Source organism: Sorex fumeus, unplaced genomic scaffold (assembly GCF_029834395.1).
Source record: "Sorex fumeus unplaced genomic scaffold, SorFum_2.1 ptg000155l, whole genome shotgun sequence".
In the NCBI taxonomy this organism is placed as follows: domain Eukaryota; kingdom Metazoa; phylum Chordata; class Mammalia; order Eulipotyphla; family Soricidae; genus Sorex; species Sorex fumeus.
Window position 1 is genome coordinate 2,802,111 of NW_026606212.1, and position 25,920 is coordinate 2,828,030.

At 53.4% G+C, this 25,920-nt stretch overlaps 1 protein-coding gene across 1 annotated transcript in view; it reads right to left on the minus strand.

Moving 5' to 3' along the window:
- The window catches only part of NAA25 (N-alpha-acetyltransferase 25, NatB auxiliary subunit), a 45,933-nt gene extending 31,798 nt beyond the window's left edge, over positions 1-14,135 (minus strand). The window contains exons 1-7 of the mRNA XM_056107124.1: positions 14,047-14,135; positions 5,950-6,035; positions 5,229-5,367; positions 3,710-3,828; positions 2,654-2,728; positions 1,868-1,975; positions 1,310-1,388 (exon numbers count right to left, since the gene is read on the minus strand). Coding sequence (XP_055963099.1) covers positions 1,310-1,388; positions 1,868-1,975; positions 2,654-2,728; positions 3,710-3,828; positions 5,229-5,367; positions 5,950-6,035; positions 14,047-14,104 — 664 coding nt within the window. The 5' untranslated portion in view covers positions 14,105-14,135. The remainder of the gene's footprint in view (positions 1-1,309; positions 1,389-1,867; positions 1,976-2,653; positions 2,729-3,709; positions 3,829-5,228; positions 5,368-5,949; positions 6,036-14,046) is intronic.
- Positions 14,136-25,920: the final 11,785 nt, after the last annotated feature.

Below are 25,920 nucleotides of genomic sequence, written 5' to 3' on the forward strand. Positions count from 1 at the left end.
TTGATAGTTGGAAAGGATCACTCTGGACAAGAACTGAGTGCTGGAAAGAGGTAAACGGATATACACGATACCCTTTCAGGACCTGTACTGCAAACCATAATGCCCACAAGGGAGAGAGACAGAGAGACAGAGACGACGGACAGAGCGGGAAAGAAAGAGGAAAAGTGCCTGTCACAGTGGCAGGCTAGCGGGTGGCAGGAAGGAAACTGGGTTTATCGGTGGTGGGAAACGTGCACTGGTGGGTGCTGGAACACTGTATGACTGAAACCCAAACCCAATCAGCAACAACTTTGCAACTGTGGATCTCACAGTGATTCAATTAAAAAGAAGGGGGGGGGGGGTGGAAAATCTTTGGCCTAACTGTTCCCAAACAGGAAAATGGCTAAAATCATGTACGATGTTCCTACAAATCAGTTTTTTTTTTTTTGCTTTTTGGGTCACACCTGGCAATGCACAGGGGTTACTCCTGGCTCTGCACTCAGGAGTTACTCCTGGAGGTGCTCAGGGGGCCATATGGGACGCTGGGAGTTGAACCCGGGTCAGCCTCATGCAAGGTAAATGCCATACCCGCTGTGCTATCTCTCCAGCCCCCCTACAAATCAGTTCTCCAACAAAAAAGGGAAGAAGCATTTTCCCAGGTCCATCTCTGAAGCCATCTGAGACAAGCTGAGGGTGGAGTGAGCTCAGGCCTCGCACTCCCCCGGGCCTCGACACAGAAGACCAAAGGGTATCAAAAAAAAAAAAAAAGACCAAAGAGTAAGTCGAGGCTGTGGCAGGGAGAGGTGTGACATCAGACCCTGTAAACAACCATTCTCTCGGTAAGGAAGGACACTCAAACACAAACACAATGAAGGGGTACAGGAACATGCAGAGCAGAGAGTGACACACTCAAATGCCTCCACTGGACAGGCAGCAAACACGTGCACCCAGAGCAGACATCCTGGCTGGTTCTCACCACACTATTATCACGTTACAGTGCTGTTGTTTACTGCGAGCGGGACAGAATTCCAGAACACCGGACCACACACATGCATGGCCAGTGCTTTAACACTGAGCCACATCTTCTGAAGTTATCTTCCCTGACCTCACAGAATTCTCTTTCCTTTTTATTTCCAAACTACAACGACTTCACTTAATTAAAAAACATTGCCATTTAAAAAATAAATGTTGAACAACAGAAACATCTCAAAGAATATGAAAGCTATAAATGCTTTTGTCTTTAAATATTTATTTCTGTTATAGGAAATTTTCCACTAAATTTTTTTAAGATATTTTTCTTATGAAACAAAAAAAGAAATTTGAAAATTACCTCCCAATTTTCCTCTAATGACATCCAAGGCTTCCTGGTATTTTCCCAAGCGTTCCAAGATCATATAATAAAGTTCAACCTTACAGGAGAAACAAACGAGAAGTACAACCATTGAAACTTTTCAGGAACAGTCACGGGTGTACCGTAAAGAGTGAATGGAAAAGAACCCGGTGCCCCAATGCAACGGAGCCAGCGTGAAGGACACAGACTGTGCCCAGCTCTGTCCTCGCCACACACGCCCCCACATCCATGCAGCCTCCGGGCTTTGCTGCGTTTTTCTGCCTGCACTGAGCTATTCCTCAACCCCGCGTGTACAGCAGAACACCAGGACCCGACTCTCTGTTTCAGGGACCACAGGGCGGTGCAGCGCAGAGGGCGTTTGCCTCGCACACAGGTGACTGGGTTCGATCCCCGGCACCCCACAGGATCCCCAAGCATCGCCAGGAGTGAGCCCTGAGTGCAGAACCAGAAATAAACCCTGAGCACCCCCGGTGTGGCCCCCAAACAAACACAACAAAGCAACATTTCGTAACGCGGCAGCAGAATCTCGAGCCTCACCTCAGCCTCCGCTTCTATCTTGTCTTCTTTGACCATTTTTTCGACCATTCTCTCAGCAAGCGGGAGAAACATGGTTCTTGAGAGGTTTTCGTCCTGGGCTGATATAGACTAGACGAGACAAGACACTAGTGACTCTTCCCGGTCTCACTCTCGGCTCCTTGGATGCTCCCCGGCACGTGCGACATGGGGACTTCAGGATTAGCTCTGGGGAAGCCTCTGGCCTCACTCAGATGCAGACAGACCACGGCAGTGTTCCGCAGCCTTCGTCTGACAGTGGCCCCCGCCGCCTTACTTCTGTCCTGCAGCCTATGGGCCCCATTAGCCCGAATGTCACCCGTGGGCCCTGGGTGCGGAACACTGTGTGGAGCGGCCTGCTCGGCGTGGGGAGAGGGCTAGGCCTGCCCTCGCACATGTTAAGCGAGTATTCCACTGCCAAACTGCACGCCTAGACCCAACAATACGGCCTTAGAGGCAAATCTCAAATCAGAGTGTTAAAGATTTTGATCACAAGCGCCAAACAAAAAAAAAATTTTCAAATATTTTGAGGCTCATACTTATCAAATAATCCATTAAAGAATAGATCTACAGTTCGAGGTGAAACAGTGTGCATCAATAAACTGATACCACAAGTCATAATGAATTCTGAAATCACCCAACTCAAAAAGTCTAATTACAGAACATAAAGCCCTGTTTGACAGGCTGCAACACGTTACCCACAATATATTCAGATAACACAATATAAGGAATTAAACAGAAGCCCCATCCCATCCAGAATGCCATACTCACTTGCATAATTAAGCTCATCACAGACCAAAAGTAGTAAGGGTTTTTGGGAACAATCTTATACAGAGCCATGCCAGCCTAAAAGACAGCAACAAGAAGTCATTTAGGAACGGCCAATGGAGGTCAGTTTCTACAGAGCAAGAACTTTCATAGAACAGCAATATTTGGGGGGGGGGGAAGGGTTTTGGCTTGGTCTTCTTCGGGGCTCAGCAGTGCTTAGTAGTTACTCCTGGCTCTGCTCTCAGGAATTATTCCTCACAGATCAGGGACCATACGGGATGCAAATGTTGAATCCAGGTTGGTCTCGTGCAAGCCAAACACCTACTTGTACTACACTGTACTATCACCCTGACCCCAGAACAGCAGGATGTTTAAGGCCGGAGAGAGTGCAGAAGGATTAAATCCCCGACCCCAAATACAGTCCCAGAGTACTGCCTGAGGTCAATCCTTTTTTTTTTCCCATGCTCAGGGGTTACTCCTGGTTCATGCACTCAGGAATTGCTCCTGGCGGTGCTCGGGGGACCATATGGGATGCTGGGAATCGAACCTGTGTTGGCCATGTTGGCTGCGTGCAAGGCAAATGCCCTATGCACTGTGCTATTGCTCCAGCCCTCTGAGGTCACTCCTGAGCACAGACCCAGGACTAGCCCTGAGAACAGCAGGGTGTGGCCCATCCCCCCACCCTCCACCTGGACCTGGACACCCCTGCGCGCGCGCGCGCGCGCACACACACACCACACACACACACACCACACACACCACACACACACACACACACACACAGCAAGGAAGGATCCAAATCTGTAAGGGCCTAGTGACCTGACGGCTGTTCTCCATTGGAAAACAAAAGAGGTTATCACCAAAGCGAACTTTCACCTTTAAAGGTACGGCCAGGAAGACCAGACACTGGTTAAGGGGGTGCCTTGCACATAGTGACCCAGGCTCGATCCCATCTGCTCTCCCCACAAAGACTCTATCCATGCAAACACGCACTCTGCAATTAAATCACACACACCTCCGCCTGTGACCCCCACTGCCCAGGGGCTGGAGGCGCGTTACCTGCTGCATTTTCTTATACTCCCCCACTCTGGCGTAGGCCATGAAGAGATGCGAATGATACTCCTCGCTGTTGGGGACCTTCTTCACGGCCGCCTCGTAAAGCTTGGTGACTAACTCCGCTATGACAGAGAGAAACAGGAGCTTCTTAATGATCGAGGTACAATTTAAATCTCAACCGCACTTTTTCTTTCCTTATCAGGAGGAGAGAAAGATGCCTTCTGTCATTAGAGAAGGAAACTGGGGGCTGGTGTGCCGCGGGCTCTGCATGCAGGAGCCCAAGCTCAGCCCCAGCACCGAGCCGGAAGCAGTAGCCCGGAATAGAGAGAAAACAGGAATGTACTTGGCATCACTGACCCTGAACCCTGTCCGGGCCAGGTGTTACTCAGATACAGCTGGGAAAGGGCAGGGTCCCCATCTGGTTCACAGGATAGGACCCCCAGACTGAGGCTCAAGTTACGTTCCAGCCACATCATACGCTTTGTGGTTTCACTGGGCCCCCGCCACATAACGCTCCCTCTGCCCAATCCCCTTCCCTCTTCCTCAGGAGCCATCACCCCAGACCGTCACCTACAGGCACGCTCCCAACATGACCTCCCGCAAACTGTCTCTGTGTCTCTCCCCAGATTACTCCCTGCTTCCCTCGGCCTCTTTACATCTTTCTTGCTTTTGGGGTCACACCCGGCAATGCTCAGGGGTCACTCCTGACTCTGCACTCAGGAATCACTCCTTGAGGTGCTCAGGGGACCATATGGGATGCCAGAGATTGAACCCGGGTCAGCCAAATGCAAGGCAAACGCCCTCCCTGCTGTGCTATCGCTCCAGCCCCTCTGTCCCTCTTTCATACAACGTCCAGAGAGTGTGCTGGGGTGCCCTCGGCATTACATGAAGCCCTGAGCACCGCCGGGAGCAGCCCCCAGCACAGACTCCCCAAGCGTGGTCAGCTGTGGCCCGTCACCAGAGAAAACTTTCCGAACATTAGCATACAGCACGGTGTGATACTGTACCGCTGTGCAGCCCTCAGACACGAAGCACCTCACCCGCGGGGGCTAGCGGGCAAAACAGGCTGAGGAACTAGGCTCTGGGTTCCTGACTCATTTTCCACACTACAGGCAGAAAAATGTCGGGTGGGCAGCCCCAAGACTGGGCACAGGTCTGTCCAGGGTCAACCGCCTTTCCAACCCTGGGTGCCCCCTGAGGATATTTCCCGACTTTGAAAAAATTTAAAAATTAAAAAATATATTGAGGCTGGAGCGATAGTACAGTGGTTAGGGCGTTTGCCTTGCACGCGGCCGACCCGGGTTCAATCCCCAGCATCCCACAGGGTCCCCCGAGCACTGCCAGGTGTAATATATATATGAAAAAAGAAACTCATGTAGCAAATCAAAATGCCACATATGAAACAAGTCCTCGATCAAATTCAAGAATCCAAATACATGAAGAATCTCCCTTCTGTCAGCCCTCCCAGCTAGCGCTACCCTGACTAGCCCACGGGAAAGCAGGAACAGGAGAGGCAGCTCACGTCGGTGCATCTCCCGGTAGAGGATGGTGAGTGCCTGCAACGAGTTGTCATCGGTGGGCTCCATGCCGGCCACTTCCTGGGCCAGGGCGAAGGCCTCATCCTGTTTCCCGGTTCTCTGTAAGCCGATGGCCTTCAGAACCTGGAGAGAGGACAGAGTCGCTTAGGAAGCGGGAGAGGCAAGAAAAAGTACTGGAAGCCAATTCCGAGAGCACGAAGCGAGGCTCTCACCAGCACTGCTCACCAGCTCCGACAGCAGCAAGGGCCAGAGCCAGTCCCACCCCCAGCAGACATCAGGCCCCGAGCAGTCCCAGAAGTGAGCCCCGTGCACCGCTGGGTGTGCCCCTCGCCAGAAATGTCAGCCGATCCTACCCACTTTAGAACACACAGGGGGCAGAGCAAACGTGCAGTGGGCTAGGCACTTGCTGTACACACAGCTGACCGGGTCTGAGTACCCAGATGGTTCCCGGGCCCTGCCAGGAGTAATCCCTGCACACAGCGCCAGGAATAAGCTCTGAGCACTGCAAGGGATTGCGCCCCCACCCTGAAAACCTTTTTACGAGGTACTTTTCCCTTTTCTCCTCCCACTCACTCCTCCCCCCCCACGCAAAATGGCGCGGGGATTAACCCAGGGCTTTGTACCGTCCACTGAGGGGCATCCCCGCCCATCTTTCTTCAGGTAAAGATCACAGAACACAGCGCACCAAGCAGTAACTCAATTTACCTTCGCACAGTGAAGATCCTTATGCTTCTTCAGCAGCTTATCTGCTTGTTGAATTGCCATCTTGTTATTACCATTATCAAGATAATCTATTTAAAAAAGAAAAAGAAGCAACGTATGAAAGCAGACACACTACGACAATTACATCCCCAAACAACAAATATGAGAAAAAACCTAGGCGAGTTTCAGTGGCAAAGTGCCTGGAGAGCCCCAAGTTCGACCCCACTGTAGCCCACGCCCCCAGCAAGGTCACCGCCTCTGCGGCCCGGACTCCCAGGGTGTGAGCGCTGACCAAGCCCAAGGGAGCAGAGAGAAGGGGAAACAAAAGCAGACGGGTGCCCTGTATGCGGGAACCCGGGACAGCTGGGGGGGGGGGGCAGAGACAGACGTGAGTGCCTGTATGGGGGGGCGGGGCTATCACCAGCACAATGCCCCCCAGGCATTGCCCTCCCCGCCCCCACAGCCATGCAGATGCTGCAGGGTATCAAGACCCAGAAAAGGCAGTAATTCAGCGAGCCAGGGCACAGCCCAAGAGCTGAGCCCATGCTCTAGGAGCACAAACTATGGGTTCAACCCCTGCCACCACGTGCGCCCCGAGCACTGGGCTGGGAGCACTGGCGGGAACCCCCACACGCCTTCTTCTCCTGCAGGGGTTTCCACCCCATCAGCCCATGCTGGAGGACAAAGGCTAGACTCAGAGCCGCAGTCCAACGGGACAGCAGGCTGACAAGCACTGGGAGGCCAGGCTCTGCCGGGGAACCTGTAAGTCCCGCTACGGGAAGCGATACATAAGCTGACTTGGAAGCTACAGTGGTAGCTCCAGAATTTCCATCCAGTTTTGTCTCGGTTTCTGTCTGGGGAGCACACCCAGCAATGCAAGCACAAAGAGGGAGAAGCGGCCGGTGCCAAGAGCCGTCCTACGGCCCCTGAACCTGCCTACTGACTCCCGGCAGGAATCAACTCTTGACTAAAACCAACAAGCTCCACGCCCGGGTAACTGGAGAGTCAGCAGAGACAGCGGAAGAGCGCAGAGGGGAGTAGAGGCAGGAGCTCCGCCCAGCACCTCATGTCTTCCACGGGCCTCGGGGTTTAGCAGTTGCCTAAAGCCAAGCACAGGGATCCCCAGAGCCCTGGATGGATTCAGGAGCGCAGATGTGGCCCCATGTTTCCTCTTTTTTCTTTCCTTTTTTTGGGGGGGGGGTCACACCCGGCAATGCACAGGGGTTACTCCTGGCTCTGCATTCAGGAATTACTCCTGGTGGCGCTCAGGGGACCATATGGGATGCTGGGAATCGAACCCAGGTTGGCTGCGTGCAAGGCAAATGCCCTGCCCGCTATGCTGTCGCTCCAGCCCCCCATGTTTCCTCTTTGTTTGCTTAAAGGAGGTAGATTTCTGGGACCAGGAGCACTAGCACAGGGTCAGGGTCTTAGTCTGGGAGGGCCAGGTTCGATCCCCAGCATCCCATATGGTCCCCTGAGGAACACCAGGAGTAATTCCTGAGTGCAGAGCTAGGAGTGACCCGAGCATCACTGGATGTGACAGAAGGGAGGGAGGGAAGGAGGGAGGGGACAAACCTTGGGCCAGTACAGGAAGTAAGGTGTGGCCTTGCATGTGGTTGACCCCCAGTTCAAATCTGGCACCATGTATGGTCTCCTGAACACCAAATCCTGAGCACTGCTGGGTATGGCCCCCAAACAAAAATGAAACAGCCCTCAGCCCCTCACTGCATCCCCGAGGCCCATGCATCATTAAATCTCTTCCCCGTGTTGCACTCTTTCCCACGTCTTTAAAACAAATTTCAGAAGTGGAGCAATGGTCCAGTGGGTGGGCACGTGCCTGGCACAGGCCATCCCAGGTTCAATCCCGGCAACCCACAGGTATGGACCAAAAATCAAAAAAACAAACCAACTCAACAAATCTCCAAATACTGAGTAGGGCTTATTAAGGGCCCCGGTCTGGCCTGGTCTCAGCCTCCACCTCACTGCCGAGCCCGGCTGCAGCCACACCCGGAGCATCCTTCAGGTCTATTTTTTTTCTTTTTGGGTCACACCCGACGATGCACAGGCCTTACTCCTGGCTCTGCACTCAGGAATTATTCCTGGCGGTGCTCAGGGGACCATATGGGATGCTGGGAATCAAACCCGGATTGGCCACATGCAAGGCAAACACCCTACCCGCTGTGCTATCACTCCAGCCCCGCATCCTGCAGGTCTAGAGGGAAGGGTCGCTCCGAGTGGGGCCTTGCCCGACTGTGCCCCACAGCTGAACCACAGGACAGAATGCCCACTCGCGTGGCAGCCAATGGCACTCCCTCTGCATCCTTGGAAACTCATGGAAATGTTCCATCTGCGTGTCAGCATTTTAAAAATCAACTGAGGCGTTGAACAAAGCCCTTGAAAACAGAGCTCGTGTCTGTGCTGTTTGGTGCTTCCTTCCGGCTCCCCAGGGCTGGCACCCAGCAGGCCCGAGAAATAAGCGCACCGAAGAAAGGCAGGCCTAGACAGACAGGACAGCAACTGATCCTAGTCCAATCCTCAGCACCCCAGATGGGTCCCCCGAGCCAGGGGTGTGCCCTAAGCACCGCCAAGTGTGGCCCCAAAACCAAGAGCGAACACAAAACAGAAAGAAAAATGCATAAATGAAGAGTCTCAGGAGGAGGGTGGAGAAGCAGCCACAGCGAAACAAGAGCGCGAACTCGGGAGCGTGACCACAACCGGAAGTTTCAAGAAGCAATTATTAATAATGGCAACTCACTTAAATTAGGTTTAAGAGCGTTTAATTATTTAACTTGGCATGTCTTTTAAATAACCAAACAGGCAACTTTGAATAATTCATAGGGAGGCCGGAGCAATAGGAGAGCGGGGCGGGTGAGGCCTTGCACACGGCTGACCTGCCTTCCATCCCTGGTACCCTGTATGGTCCCCCAAGTCTGTCAGGCGTGATCCCGAGCGCTGGGTCACGAGTGAGCCCTGATCCCTGTAGGGTGTGGGACACCCCCCAGAAAGAGAACTGCCAAGACAGTGTGCCAACGGAGTCCGCTGCTGTTGTCTATGAAGTCTTTTTCTCCACCAGCGTGGGGGTAACTCGGCAAAGCGCCCGCCTCGCACACACGAGGCCGTGACTCTGACCCTGGCAGAGCAGCCAGTGCCACCTCAGCGGCAGGGGCAGGAGTGCGGCAGCTAGCAGGCTAAATGACAGCGAGCCCTGGATCACGGCGACAAAGGGGCGCGGGGCCAATCCTGACTCACCTCCATGCTGTGTCATTCCCGGGGCAAGTGAATGAATGAATGAATGAATGAAGCAGGAGCTTGTGAAGGCAGGGGATGGCGGGGTGTTCAAAAACCCTCATTCAAAGGGAAGGCTCAGGACACAACGGAAGCTCGGGAGTTTAAGAGGGTGTGGCCGGCACGGAGGGGCAACGTCCAGGGGGCATCACTCCTGGGAAATAGGGCACGCCCGATCCTGACACAGCAGGACTGCGGCCAGCAAAGGCAGGAGAAGGAAAACCAAAGCCGGCCGGAAAGAGCGCCCAGCACATGCTTTACGTGCAGGGGGGCCACCGGGCAGTCCCCGGGGTCTCAGGCCCACCCCCCGGCACTGCACCAGGAACAAGACAAGACAAAAGCCTGCTGCATACAAATGTGTGTGCAGGCGCTCTCTCCAAGCCGTGTGCTCCCTCGCACAAGCACCTCACTGGCCGGTCTCGCTGTTCCTTCACTCGCCTAGTCCCACACTGGAGAAGCCCGTGTTCTCTCCGGAACTCACACTCCTCCCTTTCTCTCCCCATGCCTCCTTCCAAGTAAGTCTCAATAAAAGGACAGTTCCGCAGGCATGCTGCCAGCCCGCATCCCACAGGGTCCCCCAAGCACCGCCAGAAGCGACTCCTGAGCACAGGCCCAGGAGTTACTCCTGAGCCTCACTGGCTGTGGCCCCAAAACAAACAGAAGTGGCTCTGCTTCACACACACCCCAAAAATAAAGTGTGTCCCTGCATATCAATGTGTGTCCTTGTGTATCTACACCACAGGAATACTTTTTCTTTGAAACGCCTCTATTTGTAACTGCTGACCTAGCAGTTCTAGTTGCACGGTTGCACTGTCCTCCATTGTTCATCGATTTGCTTGAGCGGACCCAGTAACATCTCCACTGTGAGTCTTGTTACTGTGTTTGGCTAGTATTCGCTACAGATTTACGTAGTATAAGGAACAAATCACTCCACACTCCTCCCTCAATCACAAGAGAAAATAATTCATAATGGCAGAGGAGAGCTTCTGGACTCAAGTCTTAAGAGTCTCTGGTTAAATTTTGGAAGTTTAGAGTTAGAAGACCGAGTCTGGCTTCACATAACTTGATTCTGTAAAACTTAGTAAGCGGCATACTTTTTCATACTTGTAGAAAACAGAAAGTCCCGAGAGTAGGGAAGCTGCTGTGGACTGGTTAGCACTAGAGAATTTTAGTGGAGGAAACGTCAATGAATGACACAGGTGCTGGAGAAGGCCCGGGGCTTCTCAGGAGAAGCCCCCCACACAGTTTCCAAAGGAGGAGGTGAACCTCTAAGGGGTTCAACTAATCAAATTTCTACACAGAAAATAGATTCCAAGCTTACACCCCCCCCCCAAAAAAAAAGAATGGGAGGGGGGTAGTTTGGAAGAGTCACACCCTTCAGTGCTCAGGGGTTACTCCTGGCCTAGCTCAGGAATTACTCCTGGTGGTGCTCTGTGAACCACATGTAATACCAGAGACTGAACCTGGGTCAGCTGCATACAAGGCAAGGAGGCGCTTCCCTCCCCGCTGTGCTCTGTCCAGCACCCCCCAACAGAAGAATCTGAAGCCGCCTCACCTGAACACACAACAACTTCACAAAGCATCATCCTGCCCATATGTGTACTCAGTGATATTCAATCAGCAAGAACTGAACTGAAAAGTCACAAACTTTTTTTTCTTTTTGGGTCACACCGGGCGATGCACAGGGGTTACTCCTGGCTCTGCACTCAGGAGTTACTCCTGACAGTGCTCAGGGGACCATATGGGATGCTGGAAATTGAACCTGGGTTGGCCGCATGCAAGGCAAACGCCCTCCCTGCTGTGCTACCTCTCCAGCCCCACAAACCGTTTTTAATAGCCATAAAATCTGAAACCTTTGGTAGTACGAACAGTGCTCCTCAGGAAAGATACAGATGCAGCTGGGTCTGAGCTGGGAGAAGGGTCGGTCTCTACCGCCAGCGAGGGTGCCAGGGTTCAAACCCCAGTTCCACAATGCACTGCGCTGCAATTCTGAGCAAGCTCATCTCTGACCACGGCTTACCACTGTGATAACGAGAACCTTAAGGAGCTAATAAGATACTCAGTATACAAATAAACACTCAATAATGCAGCTGTTAACCTTCTGCTAACCACAGTGCTCCTGGCTCTTTTGTCAGTCCATGAATTCACCTCCTCCTTTGGAAACTGTGTGGGGGGATTGAATTCAGGAATTCAATCTCGCTCGGAGGTTTTAATGCTCCAAACAACAAGAGCAGCGCGGTCCCCGTAATCTGGAGGTCGAAGCACTGAAGTCAAGGTCAGTCTGTACCCTGTCTCTTGCTGCCCTCCGCTCAATTGTATTAATCGCCTTGAAATGCCTAGAGAACGCCTCTGGTGACATTAACAAAAGCTCTACATAGTTCTGGCAAAGAGAGTAGGGCGCTCGCCTTGCACACAGCTGAGCCCGGTTCAATTCCTCCGCCCTCTTGAGCGCTCAGCAAGCTACCGAGAGTATCTCACCCGCATGGCAAAGCCTGGCAAGCTCCCCCATGATGTATTCTGTATTCTATATGCCAAACACAGTAACAAGTGTCACAATGGAGATGTTACTGGTGCCCTCTCAAGCAAATCGAACAATGGGAGGACAGTGCTACAGTGACAGTGATATTTAACAATATGACACAAACAAGTTTTCTCTTCCTGGATAGTTGCAAACTGCAGGGGTGCTGCATTGAGAGATGAGGAGCAGCATCCAGGGACTACTTCAGGCTCTGGCTGGAGTTTGCTCTCAGGCACCGCACCCCTAGCACCGCTAGAGATGACCCAGGCTGCTCAGGGGCCAGGACCCAGGGCTTCCTGCACGCAATGCAAGTCCCTGAGCTCTCTCCAAGCCCCAAACAGTACTAAACCCAAGTGACTTACGGGACAGCTAAGGCGGTTAAAGGCGGTTCCTTTGGTCTTCAAGGGCAATTTTGGAAATTCAATTATTCTGAAAAGTATTGACTCCTTTTAGTTTAAAGGGGGAGGGGGGCAGTCTGCAGGCCTCTACTGCACAGAACTGTTTCATTTTTGTTTGAAGGAGCTCATGGGTACTCAAGCTGCTTCCCACGAGGCCAGGACTGAACACCGGCCAGTCTTTTTAGCCCGACCGCTCAAAGCTACAAAATGAGAACTGATTCTGTCTCTATGCTCCTTGCCGGCTTCACTCGTGCCCTCTGAAAGTACATACGATGGCTGGAGAACTTACAGGCCTCTCCAAACGGAAATCAGAATCCTCTCTGTCCCTCAACGCCCGCGTGACCTCTGGAAGTGTATTAACTTAAAGGGACGTGGTGCGGCTGGAGAGATGATACGTGGCCAACCCGTGTTCAATCCCCAGGACCCCCATATAGCTCCCAGGGCACTGCCAGGAGTGATCCCTGAGCCCAGGGCCAGGAGTGAGGACTGGCAGGCATGGCCCAAATACAATAAAAAAATAATTTTAAAATAAAGTGAGGTGGTGTCTAGAGAGGTTTAGAGGGTGAGCTTTACAGTTCACAGTAATTCAAACCCTAACTCCACCAGACGTGAGGTGCTGACTGCAAAGCACACTGGGACGAATCACACTGATCAAGTCCCAGTTTCCTCAAGCATGGGGTACTGCAGGGGGGAGGGAGGAGACCCAACTGACCCATACCAAGAAAATACAGGTAGTAAAATAGTGAATTGTATAACCCAGACAAAAGACCAAGGGCAGTAACTGCCACAGGAGAGAGTCCAAGCCATTCGCGGTTATTTCTACTGCCCAAGTCGGCGGGGTTGAAGCTAAACTGAACTGCGACCTGAAGTCAGGTCTCCTGCAAACCGCAAAAGAAACATAGTTACCTCCTCATAGCTGCCACTACCCCCCAGCACACACACAGTAATTTCGGTCCAGGAGACTTCCATCACTACCAATCTAGGCATAGCTGCCCCCCCAACACACACACACACACACACACACACACAGAGTAATTTCGGTCCAGGAGACCTCCATCACTACCAATCTACGCTACAAACCCGAGGCCTCACTGTGCAAAAAAAAGAAAGAAAGAAAGAAACTGTGCACCACACCTTGGTGCACGCATCAGCCCAAACCACCCAGTCACCCTGAGGAGGGCTGAGCGCCAGCGACAGGGACCACGGCCCCCATCACGGGGCATGTCGGTCGCCCGAAGAGGTGTCAGCTCCCGCGTGCAATCTGTGATCTTTCACAGCCCCAGCGGCACAAAACGGCGCCGAGGTGCGCGGCCGGCTGCAGGCGCGGGGTGCGGGGAGCCCGCTCGGCTGGCGGGGGGCGAACTGCGGCGCAGCTGCGCCGGGGAAGGGTCCGCGGCGGCGGTCCGCGCGCCCTGCCCTGCCCTGCCCTGCCCTGCCCGCCCTGCCCGCCCGCCCCGGCCCTCCCGCAGGCCCCGCGCGGCGGCTCCCGCACCCCGAGGCCCCCGCCGCGGTGACCTTGCGCCGGCCGCGGCCCCGCACGTGCGCGGGCCCCGGGCACCCGAGCGGCGCCCCGTGCCAGGGCGGGCAGGGCAGGGCAGGGTCGGCGCCCGCCCGCGGGGCGCTCCCGGGGCTCGGGCCGCGCAGCCCGGCCCGCGCGGGCCGCCCCGCGCCGCCGTTACCCGCCCGCGCCGCCGGCCGCGGCCCGAGCCCAGCGCTGCCCCCCGCGGGGTCCGGGCGGGCCCGGCCGGCGCCTACGCGAGGCCCGCGGCTGCGGCCTAGAGGCCCGCGCGGCCGCCCCCGCGCCCCGCCGCCCCGCGCCCGCGCCCCCCGCCGCCCGGCCCGCGCCCCGCCGCGGCCCCCGCCGCCGGCGGCGCGCCCGCCCGGGCCGCGGACACTCACCGTAAATGGGCCGGAGGCGCCTGTCGTTAGGGTCCTGCACATGGCCCCGCGTCGCCATGATGACAAGCGCAGAACCGCAGTGCGCACGCGCGGGGCCGGCCCCCGGGAAGGGGCAATTAAAGGGCCCGCGCGGATCTCGCTCGACTATCGCGATAGTGGCGGGCGGGGCGCGCCTGCGTGCTGCGGGCGCCGGGCCGGGCGCGGTGTCTCGGCGGGTCTGCGGCGCGAGCTCGGCCGGCGGCCGCTCTTAAAAGCCCCTGAGTCACCCGCGGGCGAGGAGGAGGCAGGACCTGGGTCCGAGTCGCCGCGGATCCCGCGGGTCCTGGGGCTGCAGGACCAGTTCGGCCTGTCTTTGATTGATGCGGAACTGGCAGCTCCTCCGGGAAAGTGACCCGGGGAGGGGTGGGGGACAGGGCCAGAGAAGCAGTTAAAGAAAAAAAAAAATCTGCCAATGCGCCCGGGAAGCTGAGGACAGGCTCTCGGCCAGCCGCCCGGGCCCAGATCCTGTGTTGCAAGATCTTTCCAGGTCTCCGTGCCTTAATGCAACAGTCGAGTGTCTCCCTGGAGGTGGGCGTCGATAGCATCTAGTGACAGTGAAGTGGCATGCGTTGTTTTAGGGACAGGAGGCGTCAACAAGATAGAGGACACTTTATTTATTTGCCTTGGAGCAAATAAATAGAGATGGGTGATTAGGTCACGGGCTATTAGATAGTAAGGCAGGCTGTGGAGAAACACACAGCCCTGCTCCAGCCTGGGAACCGAGAGGGGAGACAAGGGTTTACAGTGCAAAAGAAAAGGGTCAGACCTAAGCCAGAGAAGAGAGACCAGCCCATGGGTAGGGCACAGCCCAGATTCAATCTCAGGTAGCACCTACAGTCCCCTTCAACACTGGCATTAGTGATCCCTGAGCACAGGCAGGAGTAAGTCCTGAGCACCACCGATGTGCCCCCTTCCCTTCCCCCCCCCCAAAAAAAAAAAACAGCAAATAGGAACCAGGCAAGCAGGTGAGGCTCAGAGGGGCCAGGGTAGAAGGCTGCACCTGCCAGTGAGATTCAAACCAGGTTCCTCTTGCTGTCTCAGACTCAACTCCAGGCACCCAAAAAGTGGTCCTCAGGGCTTATTCCTAGCTCTGTGCTCAGGGATGGATCGTCACAGTGCTAGAGGACCCTATGAGGTGTGGGGGATTCAAGCAGGCCACTCTGTGGGACATGCCACTCAGGCACCTTCCTTAACCGCCATCTCACAAACCCCTCGGAAGGCAGGGGAAATAGCTCAGCGGATGGATTGAGCACTTGCAAGAGCCCCAGGCCTCCCTCTGAGCACCACCTGAACCTCCTCAGGAGCAATGCCCAAGCCCTGCCAGGCGTGGCCACCAGGGAAAAAGAAAGACGGAAAACAAAAGCATCCTCTCTTGATTTGGACTCAGGCAAATGGTTGGTTCTGTGCTAAATCAGGGATGGGCAAACTATGACCAGCTACTTTTGTACAGCCTCTGGGCTGAGAATTGGTTTATATTTTTGAATAATTAGGGAAGAATCAAGCAATTTATTGCAGAATGTGAAAGTTCCAGAGAATTTCAAGTCATGCCCATAAACAAAGAGGGAGTGATATTCCAGGGTGAAGGGACTTGCCCAGTGCCGGGGAAACCCCTGCTTGGAATCCCCAGCACCGTAAGGGGTCACTCCTGAGCACAGAGCCAGAAATAGTCCCTGAGCACTGAGGAAGTGTCACCCCCAAACAAATAAAAGTTACAGAACTCAGGGACAGAGTTACAACCTAGTAATCTTTGTGCCTCTGCCTGAGGCAAGATTGCTACAAATATCCTATGGCCTTGAGGCAAAGACTTTACCAGTGGGCTGTTTACAGTTTCCCAGCTCTCTCTGCCTTATGGATAATCTAAACACTTCAGGAAGGGATTGAAACGCTCCCAAACTGGGGGCTGGGTGATCTCCAAGGACTAGAAGACTTGCTTTGCTACATTGGAGACGTCCCCACCCCCACCCTACGGCCAGGACCAACTGAGACCCAAACCCAGAAAATAAATAATCCTCTAGGGAAAAAAATACAGTGCAGTGCTGATAAGTTATAAAATGTTATTCATTACTTGAAATTTAAAAAAAATTGTTTGTTTTTGGATCATATCTGGTGGTGCTCAGGGCCTACTCCTGGCTCTGCGTTCAGGGATCACTCCTGGAAGGACTCAAGAAACCACATGGGGCGGCTGGAGAGATAGCACAGCGGGTAGGGCAATTTCCTTGCAGTGGCTGGCCCGGGTTCAATTTCCAGCATCCCATATGGTTCCCCGAGCTCCGCCAGGAGTAATTTTTGTGTACAAAGCCAGGAGTGACTCCTGAGCATCGCTGGGTGTGACCCAAAAAGCAAAAAAAAAAAAAAAAAAAAAAAAAGAAACCACATAGGGGTGTCGGGTCAAACCTGATGGGCCGAGTATTGGAGGCAAGTGGCCTTCCTATTGTACTATCTCTTCAGTCCCTTGAAATTCAAATTAACTTGTATTTTCTTCGTTTTTTTTTCTTTTTTTTTTCTTTTTGGGTCACATCCGGCAATGCAGGGGTTACTCCTGGCTCTGCACTCAGGAGTTACTCCTGGCAGTGCTCAGGGGACCATATGGGACGCTGGGAATCGAACCCAGGACGGCCGCGTGCAAGGCAAACGCCCTACCCGCTGTGCTATCACTCCAGCCCCATTTTTTTCTGGGGGGGTCAGGGGACTGGAGGGGGCAGGGAACATTGGTGTGGGTCACAGCAGGAGGTGTTTGGAGCTTATTCCAAGTTCTGAGCTCAGGGATCACTCCTGGCAGTGCCAAGGATCAGGAATCTAACGGGGTTTCCATGTGCAAGGTAAGTGTCTTAACCCCATGCTGTCTCTCAGGCCCCCAAAACTTGCTTTTTTCTTTTTCTTTTCTTTTTGTGTCTCACCCGACGATGCACAGGGGTTACTCCTGGCTTTGCACTCAGGAATTACTCCTGGCAGCACTAGAGGGACTATATGGGATGCAGGGAATCAAACCCGGGTCGGCCACGTGCAAGGCAAACGCCCTCCCCGCTGTGCTATCGCTCCAGCCCCCCAAATCTTGCGTTCTTATTTTCGACCAACCGTTGTAGGTATGACACAAGGGCAGGAAGAACAGGAGCCTGGAGCGTGGCCCTGGGCTGTGCTGAACATGAGTTGGGCCTGAGAAGAGGAACACCTGAGCTGGATCTCTGGTGGAAAGAACTCGCCCAAGAATTCGCCGAAATGGAAAAACACAGCACCCTCGCGGGGGTCCCTGGCCAGGGCTGTGGTCACTCAGCTCCGTGTTTAGGTTCCCTTACTGGCCTGACCCCGGGTCACTCCCTACCAGAGCCGCGGGCTCCCCAGTCACCGTTGGGGCGGAATAAGCTCTCTGTGCTCTGGAGGCCTGTTTGGCATCCAGTGGGGATGAACCAGCCTTTTCTTTTTCCTTTTCCTCCCCCTTGTCCTTAGAGCCCGCGGGCCTGGCTCTCGGCCTGTCCCTCCCAGCTCCCTGGCTGGCACCTCTCCTACCCGCTGGCAGGTGACCCTCGATGCCCCCGCCCAAGTCCATCCTTTATGCTACACAACTCAGAACTCAGAACCAAGAGCTACTGTGGGTCAGGGCTTGGCAGGTGGCAGTTGCTGGGGTCAGTGTGGGCCCCACTTCCTTTCAGGGGACAGGGGCTACGAGTCACCCTCCGTTTGTCTCCAGAGAACCAGGTGCAGCAGATGTGCTGGGAATCGCCCTCACAGGTGGAGGCCCCCGCTGCACTGACCTGGGCGGCTAGATGACACAGGATCACCTCCTGGGCGTCCCCAGCCACCACTGCACTGCCGGGCTTTGCTTTTCTGTCTCATGGGCGTGGGCCCTTCGGCACTCCCAACCCTTCACAGAATCAACACTGGGGCAGCCAACTGCCTGTTTGGTCATGGTTGATTGCTTGCACTTTTGTTTTGCATGGGTGCCACACCCCTGTGGTGCAGGGGTATCAGAGGGGTCAAACCCAGGCCTCCTGGGCACACAGCCCACGCTCAGCCCAGGGAGAACTCGCCAGCCTGATTCCCTGAAACTCTGAAATCAAAGGGTGGGAGCTAGAGCAGTAAGCAGGGAGGGTAAAAGGTAAGCAGTAAGCAGGGAGGGTAAAAGGGGGTTAGAGCAATAGCACAGCAGGTAGGGCATTTGCCTTGCACGCGGCCGACCCAGGTTCTATTCCCAGCATCCCATATGGACCCCTGAGCACTGCAAGGGATACTTCCTGAGTGCAGAACCAGGAGTAACCCCTGAGCATCGCCAGGTGTGACCCAAAAAGCAAAAAAAAAAAAAAGGTAAGCTTGTCCCCTCCCCCCCTTGCCTGTGCACACATGATTGGATTTGATCCCCTGCACCCCATAGGGTCGCTCCCCCAGCCAGGGGTGATCCCTGAGAGCAGAACCAGAAGTAAGCCCTGAGCCCCGCCAGGTGTGACTCACAAACCAGCTACAACTAAATTAAGTCTTGGGTGCAAGTCTGGGCTCTCTGACATTTGGCAATTGTGTGACCCCAAATGTGTCCTTGGACTTCTTGAGGCGCCTCCAGTTTCTGCATTTGTGAAATGATCATAATGAAAGACCCTCAGAGGGCTCCTGTGCAGAACAGACACTCCTCTCTGGGAAGAAAAGGATGCTCGCGGGCTGAGCATGCACCGGACCGCACAGAACGGGGGCAGCACCCCAGCCCCCCAAACAAGAAGAGAAAAAGTGGCACAAAGAAAGGCTTCGACAACATCTTGTATTATTATTATTATGATTATTCTGTCCATTAAATATATATAAATATATATGTGTATTTGTTGTTACTGTGTTTGGCTGGAGCGATAGCACAGCGGGTAGGGCGTTCGCCTTACAAGCGGCCAACATGGCCGACCCGAGTTCGATTCCTCCGCCCCTCTCGGAGAGCCCGGCAAGCTACCGAGAGTATTCGAGATGCCAGACACAGTAACAACAAAGTCTCCAATGGAGACGTTACTGGGCCCGCTCGAGCAAATCGACGATCAACGGCAGGGCCTTTACCTTTACCTTATGTGTATATAGATAGATGGTCGGCAACTACACCACCTCCGCTTTGCTGATGACATCATTCTAATAACATCAAACATCAGCCAAGCGGCACAAATACTGGCCGACTTTGACCGTGAGTGTGGAAAGGTTGGACTACAGCTGAATCTTACGAAGACAATGTTTATGAGAAACAGCCTCGTTCCTGACGCTCCATTCGCTCTCAACGGAACCACCATCTCCAAATGCAACAGTTATATATACCTAGGTCGAGAAATCAACATGACGAATGACCTGGCACCTGAGTTGCGCAGGAGGAAGAGAGCGGCTTGGAATGCCTTCAAGAGCGTTGAAGAAATAACTAAGAGGACAAAGAACCTCCAGCTACGAGCACATCTCTTCAATTCCACTGTTCTTCCTGCATTAACATATGCCTCAGAGACCTGGGCCCTACGCAAACAGGATGAGAACGCTATTCGGGTCTCTCAAAGAGGAATCGAAAGAGCTATGCTTGGAATATCACGATTCACTCAAATGAGAGATAGAATCCGGAGTTCTGATCTCCGTCAACGCTCAAGAATCAGGGACGCTGTCTCATTTGCCAAGGCATCAAAAATCAGATGGGCTGGACATGTGATGAGGTTTACAGACAACCGCTGGACTAGAGCCATTACTGACTGGATTCCACGGGATGTCAAAAGACTGTGTGGATGCCCACCTACAAGATGATCAGATTTCTTCGTCAAGACCCTGAATGATTGGTTTGAGGCTCTGCATGTTCCTAGAACAAACAGATGCCATTGGGCTACGCTAGCACGCAACAGGGATGAATGGAGATGTTACTGGCACCCGCTGGAGTAAATCGATGAATAACGGGGGATCAAGTGATCAAGTCATATATATATATATATATATATATATATATATATATTGCAGTGCTGGCACATGAAGATTTGGGAATTTGGGGCTTTGGCACATGAAACCCAGGCTCGCACACCTTGTGGGCCAGTGCTCAGGTGCATCCTGGCTCAGTTACTTGCAGTACCAGAATGACTCCCTTCTCTTAAAGGAAGGGATTCCCCCAAGCCTCACACGGTGCCCAGTGTGAGTAAGGAAGAATTCCCCGAGACATGCGCGTGCAGACAGAAAGGACAAAGTATGCACAGAATTCAAGGGAGAGATCGGGGCAGGGGAATATGAAATCAGGGGATGCTGCTCAGTGGCAGAGCACCTCCCTTGCTTGTGAGGGGCCTGGGGTTAGCTCCCCGGACCACACACACACACACACACACTTGAAAAAAAATCAGGGAGAACCAGAGTTGCCATCTTATTTGCCCAGTAATTTATACTGCAATCTGATGCATCATTTTCCTGTTAGACAGAGAGAGTGATAGGGTTGGGGAGGGCACTTGTCTTGCATGCGATGGATCTTGTTTCAATCCCCAGCACCCTATATGGTCCTCCAAGCCTTCCAGGAGTGATCCCTGAGTGCAGAGTCAGAAGTAAGCCTTGAGTATTCTGGGTGTAGCCCCAAAACCAACACAAAAAAGTGAGAGGTGGGCCGAGAAGCTCAATGTAGGAGGCCTGGATTTGATCCACAGCACAGTCCCAGGTTACTGAGCAGTGCAAGGAGAAAACCCTGAGCACTGAGGGATATGGTCTCTCCGTTTTTATTGCTTTAAGAATAAACAGGGACCGAATGATAGTACAAGGATTAAGACGCCTTTCAAGCGGCTGGTCCCAGGTCAGCCCCCAGTACCGCGTAAATACCTCCAGGAGTAATTCCCGAGCACAGAACCAGGGACGACTCCCAACTCACCGAAAATGAATAATAATAAATAGTTTGTTTTTAGGAACACAAGAAGATTGGACTGATCCTGGACACCCCCCCCCACAACACACACACACACACACACACACACACACACACACACACAACAGCACTGCCTGTCTGCAAGAGCACTTCCAGTGCTGTCCACCAGGTGGCAGGGGAGTGCCGAATTGCCTCCGAGCCAGCAAAGGTCTGTGGTTGCAGTTCTTTTCTCGCCCGTGGGATGCGACCACAACACGAAGACCACAGCTACAGAGAGGGGCAGCGACAGGCGCTGGAGCAGGGACTCCGACCTCTGGTGTGACGCGGGTGCAGCTAAGCGTCCTTGCCCGCAGCGCCCCGTGCGAACCGTCTCCCACCGGCAGGGGAGGGTCCACGCACGCACGCCCGCAACTGTTAACAGCGCGATCTCCTGGGACCCTCCTTGAATTTTATCTCCTTGATTGGGTTTTGAGTTTTGGTTTTGGGAGGGTCACACCTGGTGGAGCTCAGGGCTCCCCGTTCACTGCTTGGAGGTGGTTCCTGAGGGTGGTCAGGCCCCTGGGAGGTCAGGGAAATGGGCACTGCTGATGCCAGGCTTACAAAGCAGTTAGTTGTTCTGACCTTCTAAGCTGTCTCCCTGGGCCCAAACTTTATATAGATATATATCTGGACAACCTGGCTGGCTACTTAATGTAACCTGCCCACGTGGCAGAGTCTGGCAAACTCCTCATGGCATACCCAATATGCCAAATACCAGTAACAATGATGGTGCTCATTCTCCTGATCCTGAAAGAGCCTTGAATATGGCACTTTTTAAAAAATCTCTGGGCTAGGACAAAGGCGACGTTACTGGGGCCTGCTCGAGGCAATCAACGAACAACAGGATGATCGTGATCGTGATATATATATGTAAATATGTAAATATCTAAATATATATATATTCAGCTTTAATATATCATGATTTATGCTTTTATTCAGTTGTGGTTCGGTTTGGGGGCCAGACCTGGTGATGCTCAGACTGACTCCTGGCACTCAGGGCTCACCGTGGCAGGGCGCCGGGAACTCTTATGGCCTTATCCGGTGGCTGTACTATCTCCCCAGCTCTCATACCAGGCTTCTTAATTGTCTACTTGTGATCCTTCACACCCAAGAAACACAGGGTGGGCAAACAGCCAGAAGCACATCACATTTATTACGCGACTGATTTTCTTTTTTAATTTTTAAAAATTTTTTTATCGGTAGGGTGTTCGCCTTACAAGCAGCCAACATGGCCGACCCGAGTTCGATTCCTCCGCCCCTCTCGGAGAGCCTGGCAAGCTACCGAGAGTATTCGATATGCCAGACACAGTAACAACAAAGTCTCCAATGGAGACATTACTGGGCCCGCTCGAGCAAATCGACGATCAACGGGAGGGCCTTTACCTTTACCTTACCTTTTACCTTTTTTATTAAAAATTTTTTTTAATAGTGAGACATCATGAGGTACAGTTGCAGACTTACACATTTTTGTGCTTGGGTTTCAATTATACAATGATCAAATACCCATCCCTCTACTGGTGCCCATTTCCCACCACCACGGATCCCAGTATCCCTCCCACCCCATCCCCCTCTTTTTTAATTTTTAACGTAGAAGTCCCTGTCCCTGTGCTCCCGTTGTTCATCGATTCGCTCAAGTGGGCCCAGTAACGTCTCCATTTTGAGACTTGTTGTTACTGTGTTTGGCATGTTGAATACGTCACGGGGAGCTTGCCAGGCTTTGCCATGCGGGCGAGATACTCTCGGTAGCTTGCCGGGCTCTCCAGAGGAATCGAACCCAGCTCTGCTGGGCTGGCTGCGCGCAAGGCAAATGCCCTACCTCTGTGCTCTCGCTCCAGCCCAACGTCGGAGTACTGCTATTTATTTAGCCACTGATTAACCTGACTGAAGCGGGCATGAACTCCACATTACTTTTTTAAAAATTTTTTCTTATTGAATATCTGTGAGATCGATCATTACAAAGCTGTTCATGATTGAGTTTCAGTCATACAATGTTCCAACACCCATCCTTCCACCAGTGTCCATTTGCCAACACCAGTGTCCCCCATTTCCCTTCCACCATCCCCCAATACCCCACTGCACACCCCAGTCTCCCTCTATGGCAGACACTTTTCTTCTCTCTCTCTCTCTCTCCTTTGAATTAATTATTAATTCTTTGATTTTGAATTAATTTCTGACTGTTGCCTGTTTGGAAACTTTTAGCGGTTGCCAAGTTTTTTGTGACCTCCCCTGCTCCCTTGTCAGTCTCTGCCTGCTGGCTGTCCAGAAGATGCCCTTGATGTAGACCAACACCCCCAGGTGTGGTCCATTGTGATGAGACCGTTGAGAGGGCACTGGCCTTGCATGTTGTTGACCCGAGTTCGATACCCAAAAATCCCATATGGTCCCCGGAGCCCCTCCAGGAGTGACCCCTGAGCACAGAGCCAGGAGTAAGCCCTGAGCATCGCCAGGTAAGCTCACCCCCAACCCCCACCAAATCTTCTCTTTTAATTTAAGTAAAAATAGGGAAGGGCCACACCCCCTGGTGCTCAGGGCTTATTCCTGGCTCTGTGTTCAGGGGTCACTCCTGGAGAGGTTCTGGGGGAACCGGACCGGGTGTCAGGGATCCAACTCTAGCCCCTTTCATATCTCGTATGCGCTCAGCCTGCTGGACCGTCTCTCTGGCCCCACAAAGGTTTCTTTCACAGGCCGAAAATACTAATCACAGTAGATCATTGTTCCAGCATTCGCTGAGTATGGGCTGGGTGCCTCACCCGTTCTCGGTGGCAGTCACACCCTTGAAAGATGCCAGGCCAGTCGCCCAGCCTGGTTCACTGGAAAGGGACAAAAGGGCCAGCTCAGGGTTCTGATTGGCTGGTGGTGGCAGCATCTGGGACTTGAGGAAGAGGCGTTTTTTCCCACGATTCTGGCAATGGTTCCTTAGGGGATGTGAGGCAGCAGGATGGCCAGGTCAGACGGGTTGGCACACAAACAGTGTTTTTCAGGTCCGGGAGCACGGGTGAGTTGGGGTGCAGCAGAGATTCTTGGGGCCCTGTGCAGAGGTGCCTGATGGGGCCGCCCAGTCTGTGACTGACTCACACAAGTTTAGAGTTAAACTCTAAACCTGCAAACGTCCCTGCTGCCTTTGGGAACTCAAGTCCCACCGGGTTAGAGGAAGGAAGACACTTGCCTCGCACGCAGCCAAGTCCAGTTTCACCCCTGCGCCAGAGAGGGTCCCCCTGAGCTCTGCCACACCTCCAAATCTGAAAAGCATCATGAACTATTCCCTGAAGGAAACTGGACGCCACCAAGGGTCCACTGGACCGTTTGAGCCTCCAGATGTTCAGGATTAAGCAGCAGAATTTTGTTTCTCACTTTATGGGGACCTCTCCAGATAGCGCAGGGAGCCCAACCTGAGGTTTCCTGGCTGTGCCCAGTGGGGCTTCTCGGGCCCTCAGCCATGCTGGAGGGGAACCCATGGCCTCACTCCCAGCTCTGTGCTCAGGGAACCAAACACACAGGACCAGGGATCAGCCTGGGCCTTAGACATTTCACGGCCCCAGGGGTAAGCCCTGAGCGTCTCCAGGTGTGGCCCCCAAACCAAAGACCAAACCTTTTTTTAAAAGGAGTAAAATATCGGTCCACTTTCAAATTTTCTGGGGTCAGAGGTATCCGGGAGGTAAGGCCTGGCCTGGCCTGTGGCCCGTTTGATTCCTGTCCTGACCACCCACCAGGAGTGATCCCTGAGTGCAGAGCCAGGAGTGAGCCCTGAGCACTGCCTGGGGTCCTCAGCACGGCGCCCAATCTGATCCCCTTCACCCCCATCTAGAAAACTTTCAAAATTTCTTTTTTTTCTTTTCTTTTCTTTTTTTTTTTTCTCTTTTGGAGGGGTTGGGGAGCACATCCTATGGTGCTCAAGGCATATTCCTGGCTCTGCATTCAGGGATCACTCCTGGTGGGTTTGAGGACCAGATGGGATGCCAGGGACCAAACCTGGGTCAACTGCGTTGCAAAGCCAGCACCCCACCTGCTGTACTATCTCTCTGGTCCCAAACTTTCAAATTTCCTGTCTCAGGTGGGTGAAAACTAACGCCCTGTGGAGTTAAGGTTTGTGTTGTGCTTGTTCCTGTTTCCTCCGTACTTGTTGCCCAAATTTCTGAATCCAGGACCTCTGGCTCACCCCCACGAGGAAAGGAAACTGTTCTGGGGAGACAAGATCCATGATCTCTGTCCATTCCAGATGTTTTTATACTCGATCTGTGAGTCTATCGGACCCCTGGAGCTCACGGACACGCCGGTGGGTTGTTCCACGTGGTGCCGTCATGCTGGAAAAGTTTCCTATAAAGTTAAAACCCAGATTTCCATGGAAGCCAGCAATTTCACTCCTAAATTCTTCTCCCATAAAAACATAATGTCCGGGGCTGGAGCGATAGCACAGCGGGGAGTGCGTTTGCCTTGCATGCGACCGACCCGGGTTCGATTCCAAGCATCACGTATGGTCCCCTGAGCACCGCCAGGAGTAATTCCTGAGTGCAGAGCCAGAAGTAACCCCTGTGCATCACCAGGTGTGACCCAAAAAAGAAAAAATAAATAAAAGCCAAACATAATGCCCTCTGCCCTCAATGAGCAAAGAATGTTCACAGCAGCTTTGTCCATTCTTAGCCCCAAACTGGAATCAGCTCATGGACATTAACCTGGGTGGATCCGTCCATGTGCTGGAACTAGACAGGCTGAGGACAGAAAGGAAACTGGAACTCGTGAGCCTCGGAAATGTGCTGAGTGCAGGAAGCCTGACCCCACAGAGGACATCACGAGGAAGCTCCGCCCAGCACCGTGGTGGGGCAGCAGGGGGCAGGGTCAGAGGACGCTGGAGTGGCCAGGGAGAGGGCTCCGAGGGGTGGGAGCGCCTGCTCTGCGTGCCAGGGCCCCGGGTTTGATACCAGCATCCCATGGTCCCCTGAGCCCCAGCTGGGAAGTGTCACTCCCATCCCCCCACACCA